Below are 20782 nucleotides of genomic sequence, written 5' to 3' on the forward strand. Positions count from 1 at the left end.
AGAGCACAGGACTTAATCTGTACTTCAGGGTACCACAGAAAAAAGGAAAAAAAAATGCTATTAGTATATGACCTAGACTAAAATTCTATAAAACTGGCTTTAAAATGCCATTACCAGTAGTTTGCTGATAAAAAGAAAAATGGATCAAGCAGGATTCTGTAGGAGTTTGTCCTAGCCCTAGGACTATTCAGTACTTAAAATTATTCAGAAGAGAAAACATGCAATATCTTATTAGTGAAACAACCTGGTAAAGGTTTGTAAGCATGATAAAAAGTAGTGTAATACCATGGAGAAATATGAAAAAACTATGAACTTTCCTCTGATAACAATCAAGAGTTTACTTCTAAACTAAAGCAGGAATAATGAACCACACAAACAGAATTTAAAGCTATTTTCTACATAGTACTGTTAATAAAAAAATAGGACATAGCATCCATTTTGCTCTATGAGCTGACCACAAACCACAAAAGAACACCCCACATCTGAAAATAAGAAGGAATTTAAACTACAAGTTGTAACAGCATCTATCTTGAAACATTACTAACTTCCTTTTTCAAAAAGGAGAAAAATGTAAGTACTTAAGTCCTCCCTTACAATTGTATTTATTTTCTTCTTTCCCTTAAGTAACAGACCAAAATTTCCATCATATTTAGTCAACTGCTACTTACAAAAGAACTTCTGCTGGGTTTTGTGTTCCCTGCTACCAACATGCAATTACACAAATGTAACTATTGTGACCATGTAACTTTCTTGTATTCAATGTTTTGTTCACTCATCAGATGCTACCATACGATCCTCGCTTAGAATTTTTAATTTTTCATATTGTTGTTTTTATTACTTCCTGGACATGTAAGGGGGAAAAAAAACCCAAACCAAAATGAACACCCTAACCATTTTCAGGTTGCCATATTGGTCTCTGATAATGTTCATTTATTTCCTCCATATTGGGAAAATTTGCAGCTGTACCTGAATAAACAGGAACTGTGAACAGTCTTGTTTTTATCCAAAGCCAACTACCGCCACCAAATCTACGTATTTTATTAAGTCTTGTGAGATTAAACCATTTTCTAATTTCCCCCAGCAACAAATCTAAATCTTCATATACTTCTCCTTTAAGTTTTAAAGCATGGATTTTAAAACAGTTTAAAAGTTTTCACCGTTTTTTTCTTAAGTAAGGTAAGCCATTTAGCAACCAGACCAAACAAAAGAGTTTAGTTGGTTCAAAGAGTTTCATCTCCAGGTACAGAACTGCTTGTAGTCTTAGAGAAGAAAAATCACGTACCTCCTGAGAGTTCAAGAATTCTGCTCCTATCCTGAGTTAAGGCAGTCGACTTCTGCACACAGGCAGATAATACCATGGCAGCACTTTCCAACTTTACTTCCTGCTCCTCCTGACAAAGAATACAGGTCAAAACTTCTTTCTCAATGACAGATGGACCTCGTTTGGGACCCAAAACAATTCTGGAGTAATCAACTGCTGAAGAGATGCTGTAAGACCAGAAGTGACACAGATATAAAATAACCATCTGGATTCTTCCAGACATCTAACAAGGTCATACGCTGCTAGTATTTCTGGATTTATACCAAATTACTTTACAAAACCAAATAATAAAGAAATTGCTCAATCCTCACTAAAATGCAGCATTCTTTAAAAATAGAAAGAGGAAGCGAGCTAGCATAGAATAACAGTAAAGTAGATTCAGACAGCAAGAAATTCAAGAAACTGTATTCAATGTAGATTAAACATATTTTAAACATTAAAAATGTTTCCCATTCTTGAAGCAAACAAATGAATGCCACTACCAAAAATAAATGCCACTACCTTAATCCAATGCTTCATGATACAACAAGCTTCCACATATTTTTAAAATATTCACTATTTCAGAGTTCAACAATGATTTACAGAACATGCTTTATTAAAGACCAAAGCATAAGGAAGTGATCTGTACTTTTCTTCCAGCAGGTAGCTCTGTTTTCCAGATTAGTTTTGTACAGTCCCAATTAAACAGAAATTGTGAGCTGTATTAGGCGTACTATACTGCTGAAGTATCTCTAGACCAGGAGCAATGCATACCAACAAAATTATAACCAATATAAATCAAACATCTTCAGTATGAAATAAGATGCTAAAAACCTAACAAAAAGTCTCAAGTGATTTGAGCTACAAGAAGCATACTTTCTTCATTGCAACCTAAACTTAAGGCACATTGGCTTTCAGATTCTTTCCAAATAAAACACTTAAATTTTCATACAAGATAGACAGTCACCTCCAAAATTACAGTGTGGTCAACTCGACAGCTTTCTAATGACGTTTTCTCAAACATTAAACAATATAAGTATTCACCATCTGAAGAAATTTTCTTTTTATAGTTTATTTTATGCTGCTCTACAAAGTGATCCACTGTTTTTACATCAGCACACACATGCTATTTTACATATAATTCTATAACAGAAGATGACTTAAAAGGAAATAGAGATACAAGTTTGTTGACTGGAATGACACAATCTATCCCTTGAACCTACTTACGTACTTTAGGTTGCATAATGAACTCACGTAGCAGGTAACGAACTCTTCCCACCAGAACTCTGAATGTCTGTTTTTTCTTACCTTTCTTCTTCCATAATAGCATCTTCTTTCCCCTGGGCCTCCAGTGTGTTTTCATACAGGAGCTTGTGGGTTTCAATGAAATTCCTCTGCAGGGCAGACATCTGGGCCATTATCTTCTGACGGTGCAACCTTGCTGCTTCCGCCTTTCTCTTCCGCTCAGCTTTCTCTTTATCCTGAGTGCTCTGTGTCTTACAGTAAGAGAATAAAGAAATCTCAGGCAGCTGAGAACATCAAGAAATGAGGAGACTCTCTCCTCATTATAGGCATTCTAACCACTGACATAAAATTCCTTAACTGACGACACCTTAATGAGGAAAAAAGCTAACTGCTATCTAAAATAAAAATAAATAAAACTCAAATCTTTACATGTTGACTAGGTTCATTAACTAACACTGGACTTTTGTGGTCTACAAAAGGTCCCTAGTACAATTCCTAGCCCAAAGACATGATCAATAATACTTGAGTCATTTTAATTAGGTACTTGTCTGTTCTTAAGAAATTTTAGCGAGGTGAACATCAAAGCTTTCTCCAGTGTTCTGTTATTCTCCCCATAAGCAAAACCCTACTGAGTATTCAGTATCTCCCTTACGGAAATTGAAGAAAATTTTATCTTGAAGTGCCTATCCATGACACAACAAATGTGTCAGCATTTTATGCATCTGTGTATTGTATTTTCATTATGGTACACTGGAAAACCATTATTCTTCCAACATTTACTCTTGTATCATGTTTTCAAAAACCATAAACGAAGTATTTCTATGCTTTAGAAACACAGAATTCAAAAAACACAGATAGACTTTATTAAAATATATAGACCCTAACTCTTCCCACTCAATTATTTAAGGGACAAATACAACATTATACACAAGGTTTCCATTCACAGTACCATCACTTTTCCAGGAAATCAAACAACAAATTGCTCCACAAGTAGTACTGTAAGAGACTAATTTCTTACTGACTTCTGTATTTTGTTTGATCCCTTAGCAGATCTCATACGACATCTACCTCAAAAAAGAAACATGGCATATGCTGTGTGGTAAGTTTAGAACTAGGCATGCAATGACCAGCCAAGAGATTGCTTGGCAGCAAGCAGTTGCCAAACCAAACGTGTAAGAGCAAACTGGTCTGCCGTTGCTTACTGGATAAGGGTAATTAGATTCTTCTTTTCTGTTCAAATGCCAATTGAAAACACAACCACTCCACAGGACTGAAGTCACCTTTGAAATCTCCATTTCACTGTGTCATTTGACCACAGATTCAGAAGTTATTTTAAGGGAAGGGCAAAGAGACTGACAATAAGAAAAATTACTTAAGGCTCATGTCTTTATACAACCAGGGCAAAGCAGATTAATCTCTTGATAGATATCGTAAATTATAAGACGTGATTTAAAGTGGACTTGTATTTCTAATTACTGTACAATGACAGTATAATAGAAAAGGTGGTCAAATCACAAAGACAAGAAATGGAAAGATGAGCACAAATTACTTCCTTCAGCCCCTCAGTTGCTTCACTTGAGAGTACGACCAAAGCTCACATTAGCTGCTGATAATTCCATGAAACATGTTTAGCACAAATTTCACTTACTAAAAATATTATTCTTGGAACCTAAATCCTAGTTGTAGACAAGATACCAGAAATTAGTTTTGAAAAATCATCATTTTAGGCAACAATAAATTTAGGCAAATTATTGAAAATAGCCACTCAAAACATTAAATACAGAGCTTCCCTGGACTTTTATTTTATCATTACCTCATCACCTCTAACAGCTTCTGAGCCTGACGTAGCTCCTACTGTTGGCAAACTAGATTTTTCTCTCAATCTCTTCACCGTGTCAAACATCTGAAAATAGAGACTTAGATGTTAAAAAGAAAATGCAACTTGGAACAATATAGATTAATACATTTCCAATACTACAATATATAAGCATTGAACAGGCTGCCCAGAGAATTTGTGAACGCTGGAAGTGTTCAAGTCCAGGCTGGATGAGGCTGTAGGCAATCTGGTCTATTGGAAGGTGTCCCTACCCATGGCAGGGGCTTGGAGCTAGATAATTTTTAAGGTCCCTTCCAACCCAATCTGTTCTATGATAGACAGGATTAAAACTCTTGGTATTTCATTTCATGTTAGTTTCAGATTTTCAAATGGATTAAACCACTCAATACTCCTAAATAACAGACACACCCAAGACTGTATGTGCACTCCCAGAACACTACTTTACTCATTATTTGCTGTTCTTTTGCAACAGATATGAGGATATGCATACAAATGTCATTACTGGAATGAGTTACCCAAGCAAAAATTGACCCAATACTTGAAAGTACAAGTAGCAAGTACAGTGCTGCAACAGATTAAACTTCTGAAGCAATCACTGCAGATGTAAACACTGGACTATAGGTAGGAATCATAACATCTTCCAGAAAAGCTTTCTACATTACTGAAATCAGATCATACTTATCTCTCCTTTGTGTACCTGCAGTATCCAATTGACTGTGTCCTTTTGCGCCTCTAACTGGGGAACTCTCTTCAATTTCTCCAGAAGCATTAACACATTCACAGCATTCAAGGCTGAGCTTCCCATTCCTTTACAAAGTGAAAAATAGAAAAGGGCCTTCAGGGAAAAAAAAACCCTAACATTTTAATGTATTTACAACCATGGAGAAGCCTTAAAATATTGCTGATTATGTAACACACATGCATGAACACAAACTGTGTAGTTACATTTCTGGTATCATTTCATCTGCTTATTCCAGTTCTATAGAGTATAACTTACCCTTTGTAGATCAACTATTTCTTAATTTTTGCTTAATAATGTCTGCTTAGAAAAGAATGGCCTTTCCTTTCGGGGGAAGCAGTAAAGCTCTTTAGAGCTTTACCTATGTTTGCTAACAGCTTATTGTGTACTTGTTTATTTCTAATCACAAAAGCTACTGTAATTACAGTAATTATTTCCTTCCTCACAACTTGGTGAGAGTTCATAGCATTCTAGGCCCTTCTCTAACACAAAAATGCTTTAAAATGGAGACCATTCTCTTCAATTATATTTGTTTTGCAGCACTTTCCACACAGAATTCATTTTACTTTTTTAGTAGGAAGACAAATACATTGCAAAAAGAACTTTCTTTTAATAAATTGCTTCTCAATAAGAGCTTTCTTACAAAAATACTGATTATTTTTGCATCCCTTACATGTAAGCAGGGCTTTGGTTTTTCTGGTTATGCAAAACTAAAGCTAGCAAGGCATTCTCTAGCATCTCAGTTATAAGTGCTACTTTTATTGTATTCCTATAGTTGACAAGAAACTTCTTAAATGGAACTACTTTCAGTGTGATGATGATGCTTCTTCCTCAACAATAAGAAAAAATTTTAAAATAAAGTGCATTTGGAAGTGCTTTTCAAACACAGCATTTTTTAAAAACTGAATAAAGGGACTTCAGTAGTTTTATATATTTATTCTTGTAGAAGGTATTTGAAAGACACATAGATATGATGTTTAGGAACACGGTTTAGTCGTGCGCTTGGCAGTGCTGAGTTAAAATTCAGACTTAATGATCTCAGAGGTCTTTTCTAATACAAACAATTCTATGATTCTATGATTTTACTTCACAATTCTTATCTCTGTTTCATCTCACAAGTGACAGTGATGTTTAGCTTGATAATAGAATTTTTTGTTTATCCTTACACAGTGAAGCAGAAACTCTAGATAAGACGGAAGATTATTTAGAAAACGCAGATTCCAACTCCCACGCAATAGTCCTGAATGTAATATTAGGAAATGTTCAATAAAGATTTAAAAAAGAAAAAAGTACAAGCCACAGCCATTAAGTTCTCTTTTGGTTTTCACTACCATAGTGAAAGACTAACTTGCAGGTAAATCAATAATTGTACAGCTCAAGAGAACCAAAGATGGACACAGTTCACTTAAATCCACTGACATTTTTCAAAGAGTTCTTAGTTCCCATTTCAATGCTGTTCTTGTGAAGGAAAAACCATTTTCAATTATGTAACACTAGTACTACTTTTCATTTCTGTCCCAGGAAGAGAAGCACATATCCTCTTCAACCTACCTGGAAACTGGGAACAAAGGAAGCTAGTCCAAAACTGATTTCTTAATTATTTTTAAAAATTTTAAATTATCAGGTTTTAATTATATAGCATAAAGTAAAGCCTTTCTGACTAAAACCACTGAATAATTTCTTCTAGCTTATTTTAGTCCTTACAAAATCAAGTTAGCCTAGTTTATTCTGTGCTTTTAAGGAAAATGAAACATACGTGTTGCTTTGTGATAAAAATCAAAGACCACTTCTTCTTCAGGAGACTTCTGTAACTGCTGCTTCTCTTCTAGTAACCCTAAAGAAAGGAGATGAAGCACCTGAAAAAAAAGAGAAAAATAATAAATCTCATTCAGTGTTTAAGATATGGAAAACCGGCACATAAAATAAGGATTTTTAATACAGTTCTGTATTATGTTGATTATATGAATGATAGAACACATGATAGTGCAGAGATCATACATGGAAGGTGAAATAAAAAAAGCACAATATAAATTTTTTGCATATTAATTCCACTAAAATTCATCAACTTGCACATGCTTTATATTACTAATATGTGAAATCTTGTCATTTTGCTGATATAAAATCTGTATTTGGCAATTCCATAATCCAAAGATTAGCAGGATTGGCAAGGCAATCTATACCCTCTAACAAAACTGATTAATTCAAGTAGTCTTTAATTTCAGGTTCTAATTCTGTAAGTATTAAAATAACAACCCTGCAAAAACAAACAAACAAAAAAACACATCCTAAAAACATTTCAACAATGTTTTAAAAGACTAAAGTCACTGCAGTAAAATTAAATGTTTAAATACTTACAAAAATTATATTATTTCAGGACTGAGGCCCCAAAGACATTATGTATTTGGAGACTGTGCAGCTCAAAAAATTCCAATTACCAAGGGTTACTTAATTGTGAAGTTTCAAGAAAAAGATGAGATAAGGAGAATTACATATTGAAACAATTTGAATGATGAGTCAACACAGGGAGGAAAGCAAAATAGAGAACTTCAGTACTATTGTGTATCATGTTTCTATTTTACAACAGAGATAGATAATTAGATGATTAAAAATACTTTTTGTCAGTAAGATTCATAAAAATAGGTTTGGGGACAAAAGCATTCCAAGTTAAAGTTTATCATTACATATTTTGACCTTATGCTATGCAGTCAACACCATGTATCATAAGATCAAAATACGATCTCATTCCATTCTGATGGAATGGCCATCAGAAGATGACCAAGGCTAACCATACCATTTGGATCATAGCCTCAGTCCACAAGTGGGTTTCCAGCTCCACTGCCCTCTGCAGAAGGGTCCGCAGGATGTGCATCATAACATCGCAGTTCAGAATCCTCACCACGTTGCTGAATGCAGGACTGAAGTCTGGAGGAGGAGGTGGTGGCAATGCTAGAAAACAGATGTGCAAAGATATCAATGAACTGACATCCCACCCAAGATTACAGGCAAAAGTAGAGAGCACAAACATACTAATTTCAGTGAAAGAAAAACTGGACATATAAATAAATAAAACCATGTTCAAACACAATTGTTTGCCTAAGTCAACTTTCATCTTTGGCAAACCTAAGTACTTTTACTAAGTTCTTATATAAAACACATGCAAGCTAAGTTAAACAATCAATCACAAGTATTAGTTGCATCTGTAAATGCAAATTTTTAACACTTCATACTGCCTTATCATTTATGTATCACTATAGAACACATAGTTTGTGCTTTGCAGCAAATACAAAGTTTTCAAGTAGTTAAACAAAAATGAGGAGTGGAGCTTCCAGACTGTAGTGTCCCACACTACAGTGTCACATGTCTGGATAGACACATCACACGTCTAAATTTTTTTTGCTACTGGCATTCCAGTAATTTCTAGTTATGTACATTTTCTGAGTTAATACTGGAACTCTGAAGTGGAATCTTGGAATCAACTAACAGCACCTCATTTAACACCACAGCTTCCAGCTTCTCCCTACCAGGAACCACTGACTTCAGTCCTCTTTTGGTACCTGGATGCCTATTTTCAGATTGCCTCTTTTCAGAGGACCTCTGTGAATGAAGCGTTTCTGAAACCATCATTCCTTGGACAATTTAGGCTGAATGAAGTTACTGACAAAGACAATACAGCCACATAAAAGAATATGCAGGAAGTACCTGCAACAAAACATATAGTTTCAGGGGAACACACATCAGTGTCAACATACCTTCATATTTTGGAACCCTATTTTGGTCCAATTATATGAATGGGAGTCTTTGAAAATTACATCTAAATAACCACATTTTTAAAAATTTCTACAAAATTAATTCCTCTGACATCATTTTAAATTGCCAGAGGGAAAGGGGAAGGGGCAAAGTTGAGTTTACTAAATTGTTCATTTTACTTATTTGTTCAGCTTACCAAGTTACCTCAAATCAACTCAATTAAATGCTTTTGACTTGAATGGGTAAAAGTAAACCCAAAAGGGAAATAACATTTGTGTTACAATAGATACATGGGGGTTTATTGTTTTATGTGTTCATACCTTATAAAAAGTTATTTCTAAAACTTAAGTCTCATTCTTGTATTACTGAATGGATATGAGCATTAGTTCCTGTGGCAACCTTCTCTACATGGCATTATGATGTTTCAACACTGTGCTAAAGAAACTGCTCAAAAAAACCCCCAAATCTTGGTTACTCCACCATAAAATCTCTGAGTTGTTCATGGGTTTGTCAACAGGTACTGTGTCATGTTTATTTCCCTACCTGTAAATTAAACTAAAAGTTCCAGAATTCCTATCCGTGATAAAGAAAAAAGACAAAACAAATGCTAGGTGTCAATTACAGACAATTACTACAAATCAAAACAAATTTAATATAAACTCAACTACCCACTATTAAGTCACAAGACATCTCCCAAAGCTCGTATATATACACAACTGCATATACTACCAAATTATCCCATTTGTTGAATCATTAACTTTAGAATTTACCTTCATCTCTGTTTTCTTGTTTTCTTCTTTTCTTTTGTGTATGTTCAGCCTACAGAAAAAGGAGTGTTGTTGTATCAGCACCTCTACAGAAGTACATAATAATGAGATTAATGAAATAATGAGAAATCCTACACTAGAAATACGGCAAGATACATAGTGAATGCCTGGTTGTGTACTAGAATTTTGTCTGAAACATGTTTAACAACATTACATTTTGCATTCAAATTTGTAGTAAAGATAAATAATTGGACATATTTGCTTCCTCAGTAAGAGTTACAAAAGCAAAGTTTGGGGTTTCCCAATGCAAAAATAATTCATATCACATTTTGTTCTCAGCATCAAGAGTTAACAGAGTTAATACACAAGTTGTCACACAGGAAACACTAATGCAAACCCTACCATGGTCAATTTGTATTGACAATCTTAACTTCATGGAACATTTAGTTTTGAAGGCAGCTGCATATACCCTTTACTGGATCAATTTCTTTAGATTGCATCTATTCAGCAAAACTCTTTAAACATTGATAAGTATGTACTATTTTTTTAACCTTTGAGAGTGAATCTTACACTGCTTACCTTGCTGTGCTGGGTCTTAGTGTAGTGATAAAAGAACATATTGAATTCCTTCAAGCATTCATCTTTCAGTTCATAAACTCCATGGCCAGAGACACCCGGTTTCCTTACAGAGAAATATTTCACAACACACAGATTAGTAATGTACATTCAGCACATCTTCGAATGTAAACAAACACAATTTGTTTTCTAAGGAAGGAGGAATTGTAACAGTTACTCACTAACTTATTAAAAGCAGAGAGTGAGTATAGTTATGAGTCTTAAATTTTCAAGACAGGATGTACAGGAGTAAACAATCCAACAGTAAAATATTTCTAGTCTATACCACCTAGAGCATGCCATACAGCCTCTGAAAATTCTTTTTAACTGTATGGCTTAGAATTTTAGACATTGGATGTTATCGTATAAAATTCAATCCTTTCTTTAACCAAAGTATAAAACAAGTAATACTTGCTACTTCTAGCCAGTGAGATTTTTTTGAACTGTTCATATAATTTCCAAAATAAAATTTCTAGGTATACCTACAGTTGCTCTTAATTAAAGTAAGACACACGAAATTTAAAGTAAGGTATACTAAAATAACTAAGACTTTTTTTTTTCACAAAAATAGCAGACATTTGAACTAGTTTTTTTTCAACTACAATTTATTGTTCTATATTTGCATACACACACATACATATATATATTTATACATAAAATTAACTCCCAGAAAAAAAGAGGGAAGTTCCAGAAAATCAGCAACTACGCAACATTTACACCAGCTACTAGATGGTGACTGCCAAAGGTACAATGACTTGTTAACTTTCCTAACCATCTTTGAAAAAAAATGAACTTTTGAAGATTCTCCCACTAGGACTTGAGATTACTAAACTCCTGAGACTCCTCAAACTGAATTTGAGGAAAGAGCGTGGCAAAGGGAGAGGAGCAGCAGCAGCATAGGATATTCCACACACTTTTTCTTTCCTATGCATATTTGCAAACATAATTATTTCAAGACAGCAAAATACTAGCTAACAGAGACTGTGCAGTTCAGCTTGTTTAACCCAAATAATCTAAGAAATCTTACTTTACATTCAAGCTACTTATTAAACAACATTAAAAACTTACTTAAATGTAGCCACTTTATCAATTACATTCTCCAAGCCAGTTTCATTGTTCTCCTGGTAAAAAATTTAGTTTGGGATAAACATATAATGATTCAAATATCTTCAGTATTATGCTATGAGTAACAAAAATAGACAAACAGATTTAGATAATGCCCTAACTCACGAACTATTATATTTTGCCCACTGTTAAACAGAAAGCAGATATTCATAATTGGCAAGTTTCAAGGAAGCATCAAAGATACATAATACTCTCACTTAATAGTGTAGAACTTCATTAATAACAGAGCTGATCTCTAGAAACAGGTCAATGCTTACCCAAGCTTAATGGAGGGAAAAAAAAGAGGTTTACATATTTTAAAACAGTGAATGTGGATACTATGATAATATTTCAGGCTATTTCATTTACAATAAACATTTAGGGGTTTTTGCATTGATTGGTGGCCCTGAACACTTGCACAGACTATAAAATCTAATCCACATCCCTCGCCTTTGCTTGAATCTTCAACAACTGTAATGGAATGACAAGGAATTCTCTGTTTTCGAATAGACCTGTACAACACGACTCCAAATGGATCTGCCCAGGTTTAAGTGATCAAAATTACAGGCTCAAATTTATTAATGGTACACAGGGCAGAATGGAATCCAGTTGCATCATCCTACAGGGCCAAACCAGAAAATGTCACAACTTTTCTTTTCCAATCTAAGAGAACTACAGCTGAATATTCTAAAAAAAAATGCACCTCTTCATCAAAAAGCATAATTTCCATACAAGTCTTTTCAGATCAGTCCATACTTGAATCTATGACATTTACCTTTACATCAGTAAGGTGTGTTAGCCCCTTTGTCACACCATTTCGTAATTCTCACACCAACAGTTAAGCTTTGTATTAGGAATGCTTCCAATATAAAGATATGAAAGCTAAAGAAGAAAGACATAAAACAAGAAAAAGTAAATGAAGGAAAGAGGTAAATAAATCAGGACTCACGTTTTCAGGTAAGGACTTGGTAATTGCACTGTGAGCCATTGGTTCAATACATAACAGATGGATGATTTCTCTCATTATAACATCTTCTTTTGTCACATTACTGATTCCAGGCACATATCTTTCCCCTGTCAGAGAGAACCAAAAGAAGAAGAATGGCAAATATGATGAGTATAAAGCATATTTGAACTTTGCACCATGATAATGGTACTGTTGGGATGTTTCATTGTATAAGCTTGCATTTGTCAGAAGCCTGTCCCAAGTATCTGAGTAAAAATGTTTCTTAGCCTAGCTTCCTAACAAAATGGGTCAAGATGGACTCTCTTTATATTCTATTTTAATGTCAATTATGAAATTATCTAACAGCTCTTTTCACTGTGCAACTCCTATTGCTTCCAGTGGAGAAATACTTGTGTTACTGAATCATCTATTTAAAAGATGCACTCTCCAGTATCCTCTCTATACTATCTGTATTAAAGAAAATCATCAAGCCTGCTCTAAGCAATAATGCAGTACTACAACAACAGAGAGAAATGAATCTTACCCACAACATAGATGAGAATCTGTAGCATCTCTTCTATTAAAACATTATATTGCTTAATCAAATCCTGCAAGAATGACCAAAATAAGGTTAAAAATACCAAAAACAAAGGTGTACAAAAATTCATCCTTTAAATGACACTGAGCTCAGCCCTCTTATCTACTACTTTGCTGAAGCACAGGACTCTAAGAAGAAATTCCATTCTAACAAGCTGGAAAAAGTGCCTGCTCCTGTAGAGGAGATATTATACAACAACTAAAGTTCAAGATTCATATGCAAGAAAAGAAACATCAGCTAAAAAAAGTATCCCAAATGAAGGGTTTTATCAAAGGTCAAGCCACAAGAAGTAGCATAACAACCCAAGAAACTTCCAACCAAAATAAAAGCATGTAACATGGCCTAAAAGACATGTGAAGTGCTGTAGTGAATTGACTTACATGGATTTTGGCAGATGCCCTATGAAATAAAGATCAAAAGGGGCAAAACTTGCTTGCTATTTTTGAGGAAGCCTCTACAAATTCCAAATACAAAATACTTACCTAACCACCAGCTCCTGTGTTTACTGACTTCTAGTGCAGCCTTGAAAATGCAGTTATCAACAGTAGTGAGTTTTTCTTATTGCTGTTTCATATACTCAAAGCTGACAAATTAAACAGCAGAAAGATTTGCTACTTACCTGATCTTTGGTGGGTTTGATCTTTTTGAAAGCATCGGCAAGCTCGTATCTCTGCAGTATCAGCAGGAGGAACTGGTTTGGATCCATAAGAGATGCACCTATCTATCAAAAAACCCAAATTAATATGAACATCACTTACTATTTCAAAATCATGCAAATTTAACTGAATTTTTTTAAAATGCCAAGTACACAATGACTCAGAACATTATACCTGGAGCATGATGATGTCTTTATCGTACATCTCCTCTCTGCATTTAACGTCTTGATAATAGAATACCTAGGAAACAGGAAAACAAAATAGAGATATAAAGTAATATACTACCAAATGTGCATCAGTTAATCTCTGAGGCTTTTTTAAACTGTACCACACCTTTACTGAGTAAAGGAAAGTCCAGATTTCTTTCAAAAAAAAAAAAAAAGTACTTTGATGGAAATGAAAAATGGTTTTTTACCTATCCAGAAAAAGTCTATGCCATACTTCAGACCCCCTTCCAAGAGGGCTTAATTCCCATGTCTGCTACTGAATTAAGTCCAAACGTCCTGCTTCTCCTACCCTAGTTTTCAGAAAGACAATTCTACAGGGGTTTACCAATATTTACTTTGATTTCACCAAAGGGTCCTGTGCAAGGTTAGAAGAGAATTTCTGCCATTAAAGGAAGAAAAAAGAAAACCAAACAAAAAAACACCCCAAAGTGAAGCCAAAGCAGGCAAATGCAAGGGTAGACTCTTCCCTTTACCTTTACTCTTGCAACAGAAGTCGCAAGTATTAGAAAATGTTTGTATGCCTAGCTATAGGGTTCTCAAAAGTTTAGTATGAGACAAATATAGTTTAAACTTTTGCCTATAATAATTTCCATACAACAAGAAGAACTTCTAACATTTTATGTTATAAGCAGGAATACTAACAAGTACTTATGCAGTGATTATGAGATCTGAAAGCAGCTTACAAGTAGACATCAGTAACATTATTACTATTTCACAGAGTAAGAAACAGTCATAATGGAGATGAAAACACTCACCTAAGACAGGGAGGTAAGCCATTGCTGAAGTTAGAAATAAAACCAAGTAACATAAATTTCCACCTAGAAACCTTTCTATTTACTGTGGGAGTGACCCCATGACCTCTCTCCACACTGGATGAACCCCTGGCAGCATTACTGAAAAACCCTGGCAAACACTATTAGGATCAGCTCACCACTGAACACTGTAAGGGAGTACCTGGCTTATCAGGGAGAGCCCATTCCTTCTCCACATCTCTGCAGCAACCTGCGCAACCAGGACAAGACATCGCAAAGGATATTCTACAAGCAGCTCCACTTGAAATTCTTCCTAGAATTTAAAAAAGGGAAAAAACAAAAAACAAAAAACCCACATAAGAATAAATCTGCCAGTGGTTTTAAAAGTGTAAGTCCTAACAAACAAAAATATATTGACAGCTGAAAAATAGCTTGTATGTGTGCCATGAAGGTTAGAGGATATAGCTTCAGGCTTTTTTCTTCCCAGAGTATAAATCACAAGAAGCATTTGGGAAAAAAATAAAAGTCTCTTACAGGCGAAACAAACTCATGCAATCTTGAGATGGCTCCAGTCTTGCTTAATCGCACATGAAGACCTACAAAACCAAGGAAGAAAAAACAGAAAATAAATCAAAATCAGTAAAGGCTCTCCAACCCCTTCTAAATGTCACCTAAACAATCCACAATTCATACAATTACAGAAGAAAAGGCTAGGTTTGTTTAGGAAAGACTTCATACTTTCCTTTTTTTAAGGCAGAAGATCTATTACATTATCACAACAGTTCTTACCAGTCTTACAATCCATTATTTTATGAATAAATTTACAAAGAATGAATTAATTAACACCATCTAAATTGAGATGCTATATAATATTAGCAAAATTTTTATTTCGCATTTAAATCATACATCAGTAGTAAATTAATTTCAAGACTACAAGGCTTAACAGATGGTATCCTGGTATCAAATGATGTGATAAAGAATCTACAGTTTAATAATAGCATATGATTTCATTTGTGTTCTACAGAAAGTAGCAATCCCCCACTGCTGTGGTCCTTTGTATTCTGACTAGAAACCTGTCCTGGCATAGTGCAAACATGTCTTTTAGGAGGTGCATTTTAACAGTACTAAGATACTGTGGCTGGAAAATAAATTCAAGATACAGTAATAACTGACATTCGTTTAAACAAAGCAGATAGAAACAGAACCAGAAATACTTCAGAGAAAACTGAGGACCTCATTAAAAAGGAAATTTTTTCCTTCTTGACTAACTTCTCTCTCTCCCATTTAAAAAGACATCCTCCAACCTGCATGGAAAATGTTTTGTGAAAAACTTTCCCTTAGTGGAACATATGGGGAGCATATCTTCCTGACCATGAGAATGTCAGAAAGGCAGAGAGCAACTGATCTGTGAAGCACTTAATCCAAATGTTTTCTGGAGTAAAGAAACAGAGATGGATGATAACCATGGTTTAAACAGCAATCAAAACACATCACTTACCAGCAAGAGTCCTAGACAGTGGCAAATGTATGCTGACAGGATCTGCAGACACTCTGTAAGGTCTGCTCTCCAGGGTATGGCCACATAAGTGAAATACTGTCTTCTCCCGAGAGCGGCCATTTGTGCTGCACCTCATCACAGCTTTATGGCATTCTCTGTAGGACCTGAGCAGCAGCTCTTCCTAGGATTTCAAATACATGCATAGGTTATATTTAAAAATCATGCAGTCCATCCTTTCTCTCTTCGTCATGCTGCAGAATAATTATTTCAGACAATTTTTTTGTGGAGAACTATACTGAACAATAGTGAGCTTTTATAGAATCTGCTATTTCAAAAGCCTTCAGGAAGATTCACAAAAGGCATGCATGCAAGAATCCCAAACAACTGATATACTTACATCACAGGCACACCACTCTTGGAACATTAAAAGAATGTTCTTGAGCTGCATCTGTATGGCAATAGCTGCTTCCCAGTCAGGGTCCACCTCAATGTGCTGACCAATCTGTCTTTTTATCTCCTCCATTCCCTGAAATGGAAATCCCACAAAATACTCTGTCTAAATCAGTGATCACAGGCTTAACACAACACAAAATTCCACAATCAAAATGTAAAATACATGCAGGTAAATCTGATGAGTATTACTTCTATAAACATGACTTTTTCACCCACCAAAACAGGGACTGAAGAATTTAACATTGTAATTGCATGTTTACATCCACAATATTATTACGGGGAAAAAAGAGGAGCTGTAATCTCTTTACAACAGAATATTAGAAAGAAATTATTTAAATGTATTGTACCTGCATGCAAGTTAGAATCCTTAGAAAAGAAACAAATCCTTCTAAAAAGCGCTCCCTCAGACGGTCTGTCCACACCGTAGGCTTGCTGACTAAGACATACCTGTCCCCAAAGAAAATATTATCACCCTTTGCTCAGACTTCTTTTGCACTTATATTTCAAGTGTTCTTGAAATACAATTGTTTCCAATTGTTTTAATATCATCAATTACATCATCAAATTACATCACCCTTCCCATCCCAAAGTACTCAAAATTTCCCCAAATATTAGAACTACTAGTAGCTTGGTAGGAATCCATCATTGGAAATTAACAGACTTTTTTCAAATTCCAAGGTATGTGGGATGGTTTGGTTTTACATTACTCAGTTTATCAGAGCAATTTGGTACCATTAACAGTGGAAAACCCTATGCAAGTGAGGATTATAGCTTTCCCAGAATGACAGCAAGTAGGAGACAAATTTCCCATACTGTCTTACAGCAGATATATTTATTAATTTAAATATTATATGCAATTAGATAATTTAAAATTGAAAAATGTTTTTATAGAATATAACTTTGATATTTTAAAATTTTACGTTTCCACTGAAAAAGAAAATATTAAGATTCCATGTGAGTTTTTTGAGGGGCTTGGGTTTGGTTTTAGCAATTTTATCATCCAACTCTGAATTGAAACACCTCATCGTACTACCAGTATTTTTAGAGCTGTTCTAGCTTCTCAGCCTTACACTTACCTGAGGTCATATATTACTGCATATACCCGGTTCAGCTTGTCCTGACTGTAGCCTTGGAAGTTGAACTTGTCATTTTTGTCTAGGTACTCTGGAAGCACTTCTAGGAGTGTCTCTGTAATGGTGGTGATTACATTTTGCTCCTCAATAAGATGTCGGGCCTGCAAGAACAAAGTGAAAATTTTTTCTTCCTATTTTTGTTAAATGTTTTGGTCAAAATATTTTTTCCTTCGAATCCAATCTTTCTGATTAAAAATTATTTTAAGCATTTGCAAAGAGCCCAAGATAAAAAACCTGCCACAGTATTTATTGCATAGGAACACAACTGGTATCAACTTTGTATGTTTGTTCAATTCTGACAGCATCTATATAATAGATATGCTGGGGTTTTTCTAGAAAGACCACATAGAAAAGAATTTTTACATTAGTACTTCAGCCAAGAAACATATAACCTTTAAAATTTAGAGATATATTTCCCCCCCTTAAGATGTAACATATTTCACCCCCACAAAAATACATTTAACCATTTTTTAACCCCTTGCCCTGTTTTCAAAGTCACATAGGAAGGTAAACGTGAGCAGTAAATAAATACACAAAGTTAATGCAGAGTACAACGTGCCAAGAACTTAGACTTATTTGCATTCCCTCTACAGTCTGTAATGAATTTTCACATCAACTCAAGCTCCTGCTTTCATATCAGCCTTAAAAAATCTCAAAATCATTCATATTCAACTCAGCAATGCATAAAGACTCCCTGCCAAATACAACAATCTGCAAAGGTGGCACTGCTAGCAATTCTCAAACTTATTTTACACCTCTAGCAGAGACAGGCTGTACGTACCAGAGTAGGTACAGTGAACATCTGAACTGAGAGTGCTGTCACAGAGAGAACTCTGTCATGATCATCACTGATGTATTCTTTTTGCAATGCCTTGTAATACTAGAAAAAGAGAATATTGGGGACATTAAACAAATGTTAATAAAAATGTTTACTTTTTTAGTTACAAGAATTACATCTCAATGTGTTTCTCCCACCTAATAGAGGCAGTTCCAAGAAAAACAGCACAATGTCCTCAATGTACCAAAGCAATTCAATACAGCCCCCACTGCCTGAACACTGAAGATAAGCACAAATTTAACTGACTTGCCAGGCTGGAACCAAAATTTTTTTCTCCTATAACCAATACTCCCTGAAAAAATTTTAAGTATCTGAAAAAAAAATTTAATAAAATATATGGAAAAAAAAAAAAAAAGACATTAACTTCTCTTAAAACAAGTCTTCCTTCTGCAGTGAACTGCATGGATAGTTATTCAAAACTGTCTGTAAAAGACATGTACAATGAGTAATGCAAGTCATTGCTTTATTTGAGTCCACAGAAAATCATGAAGTATCAATTATCTTTATCAGAATTAAAAAGTCCCACCCTAAAACAAAAAGCACTTTGTCTTATGTTTTGTATATTTCTTAATTATTGTATTTAATTTTCAAAAAGAAAGGCCAATTTCAGTTGCAGTTCAACCAGCATTTCAAAAGATACACAGAATACTAATGATATGGCATTCAAATGAGCATATCCCTACATGATTCTAAGGAACAAACGAGTGACATGGCAATTAATTAACTGCACTATATAAAGGCTGAGCTAGTCATTGAAGCTCTGCTTGATTAAAATTTATTATTTATATTGAAACAATTTTCAGTTTCGGGGGAAATTTTATAAAGCCAGTACAAATTCATAGCATCAAAACAAAACCATTTACCTTCACAAATTCCACAGCAAAAAGCTTTTTGTATTCCATTTCCATGAAAAAACTACTGAAGATAAGTTCATGAAGAACCTTCCTTGCCCCTGCAAAGAGCCAATACCATGCATGTCACTTTGTTGTACTAAGATGTAGATTTTTGTGAAAAAAAGGAACCAATTACTAAACTATAAATAAAATTCATTAAAAGCCTTGAAATGGTTATGAAGCATATGAACTTAGTTAATAAATTTTTCTTTTGGTTTTGACATTTATTGGTATGTATTTAAAACACAGGGTAAGCATCAAGTCACTCACTGTCAGGTTGCATTTTATAAAAAGATTCTTCAAGATACATAAAGCAGGAGAAATTGAGGTGGCAGATTCATACCCCAAACATAAATTAGCTCAGCTGTATAAAAACCATAATATAAAAACCACAAAGAAATGTAATTCTACCTACTTAGCACATACTTTTATCTATATGTTACACACATGAAAAATTAATTTGCCTCTTCAGTTTATAGCAACATGGATACACAAACCTTTATGAAGTTTTGCATCCCATAGCATCAACTTGCTTATAAAGCAGGGCTTTTCAGATCCAGCTTCTTCTTTGAGACATACTTGACAAAAGATCTGGCGAAAGTCACCTGTAGGGATGAAACTACTCATTTGTACAAGAATGCTTCAGTAATTAAATTATATTAAATTAAATATTAAATTAAATATTAAATTAAATTATATGACACAAGAAAATTAGAATTACAGAATTCTGCTCCCTTTTAAAAGAAGAAAAAAAGGAGCCACTTAAGTAAGAATTACTTTTAACATTTTTTCCTCAATGACCATACTCCCACATACCCTTTGCCTTACTAATTTCTTCCTATTATTCTTGCCTACTTAATTTAATAAATCCCATGATGCAGAAGAGTATTTTAAAATTAAAATAATTTAGAGAGCTTTGCAAAGCAGATCCATAAGAAGGCTTTACCATATCAGCACAGAAATGCACAGGGCTAGGCAAGTCACTGCCTCAGGCCTTGAAAGTCAGCCTTTTGGAGAATTTCAGAAATTCTTTTATATTTTCTTGCACCTATCAGTAAACACAGTAATTGAAGCAGTTTTGGAGATCAACATATCGCAGTCACCCATGGCTTTTTAACATTCAAAAATGAGGCCTTACGTTACTAATTTGAAAATAAAAAGTGAAGAGTCATGAATCAAATTCCTGACAACCTGGAAATACACATTATTAAATGTTTCTTGATTCATGTTCTACCACTTGAAACAAAATCGTGAAAAGAACAGGAACCACTAGACCACACAAAAGGTCCAGCTGAGTACAGAACATCAGGCTCATAAAGCCTCAATGTATATAATCCAGAAGAAGGATAGGAATGTTTGACTTCAATTTTTGAATTTGAAGGCTCTTCTAAAACATATAAAAATATCTGTTAAGTTACCTGGATAAAAACCAAA

General features: G+C 34.4%; 1 protein-coding gene across 1 annotated transcript in view; it reads right to left on the reverse strand.

The window, feature by feature from the left end:
- Window positions 1-20782, reverse strand: part of UBR1 (ubiquitin protein ligase E3 component n-recognin 1) — a 55068-nt gene that overhangs the window by 21636 nt on the left and 12650 nt on the right. Inside the window, exons 8-29 of the mRNA XM_017742064.1 lie at window positions 19846-19953; window positions 19319-19407; window positions 18399-18497; window positions 17561-17718; window positions 16832-16931; window positions 16429-16557; window positions 16032-16212; window positions 15068-15129; window positions 14736-14846; window positions 13729-13794; window positions 13518-13619; window positions 12845-12908; window positions 12304-12428; window positions 11319-11371; window positions 10215-10317; window positions 9639-9687; window positions 7913-8067; window positions 6878-6977; window positions 5080-5189; window positions 4359-4448; window positions 2609-2796; window positions 1283-1488 (exon numbers count right to left, since the gene is read on the reverse strand). Coding sequence (XP_017597553.1) covers window positions 1283-1488; window positions 2609-2796; window positions 4359-4448; window positions 5080-5189; window positions 6878-6977; window positions 7913-8067; window positions 9639-9687; window positions 10215-10317; window positions 11319-11371; window positions 12304-12428; window positions 12845-12908; window positions 13518-13619; window positions 13729-13794; window positions 14736-14846; window positions 15068-15129; window positions 16032-16212; window positions 16429-16557; window positions 16832-16931; window positions 17561-17718; window positions 18399-18497; window positions 19319-19407; window positions 19846-19953 — 2448 coding nt within the window. The remainder of the gene's footprint in view (window positions 1-1282; window positions 1489-2608; window positions 2797-4358; window positions 4449-5079; window positions 5190-6877; window positions 6978-7912; window positions 8068-9638; window positions 9688-10214; window positions 10318-11318; window positions 11372-12303; window positions 12429-12844; window positions 12909-13517; window positions 13620-13728; window positions 13795-14735; window positions 14847-15067; window positions 15130-16031; window positions 16213-16428; window positions 16558-16831; window positions 16932-17560; window positions 17719-18398; window positions 18498-19318; window positions 19408-19845; window positions 19954-20782) is intronic.

This window comes from Corvus brachyrhynchos, unplaced genomic scaffold (genome assembly GCF_000691975.1).
Source record: "Corvus brachyrhynchos isolate BGI_N302 unplaced genomic scaffold, ASM69197v1 scaffold115, whole genome shotgun sequence".
In the NCBI taxonomy this organism is placed as follows: domain Eukaryota; kingdom Metazoa; phylum Chordata; class Aves; order Passeriformes; family Corvidae; genus Corvus; species Corvus brachyrhynchos.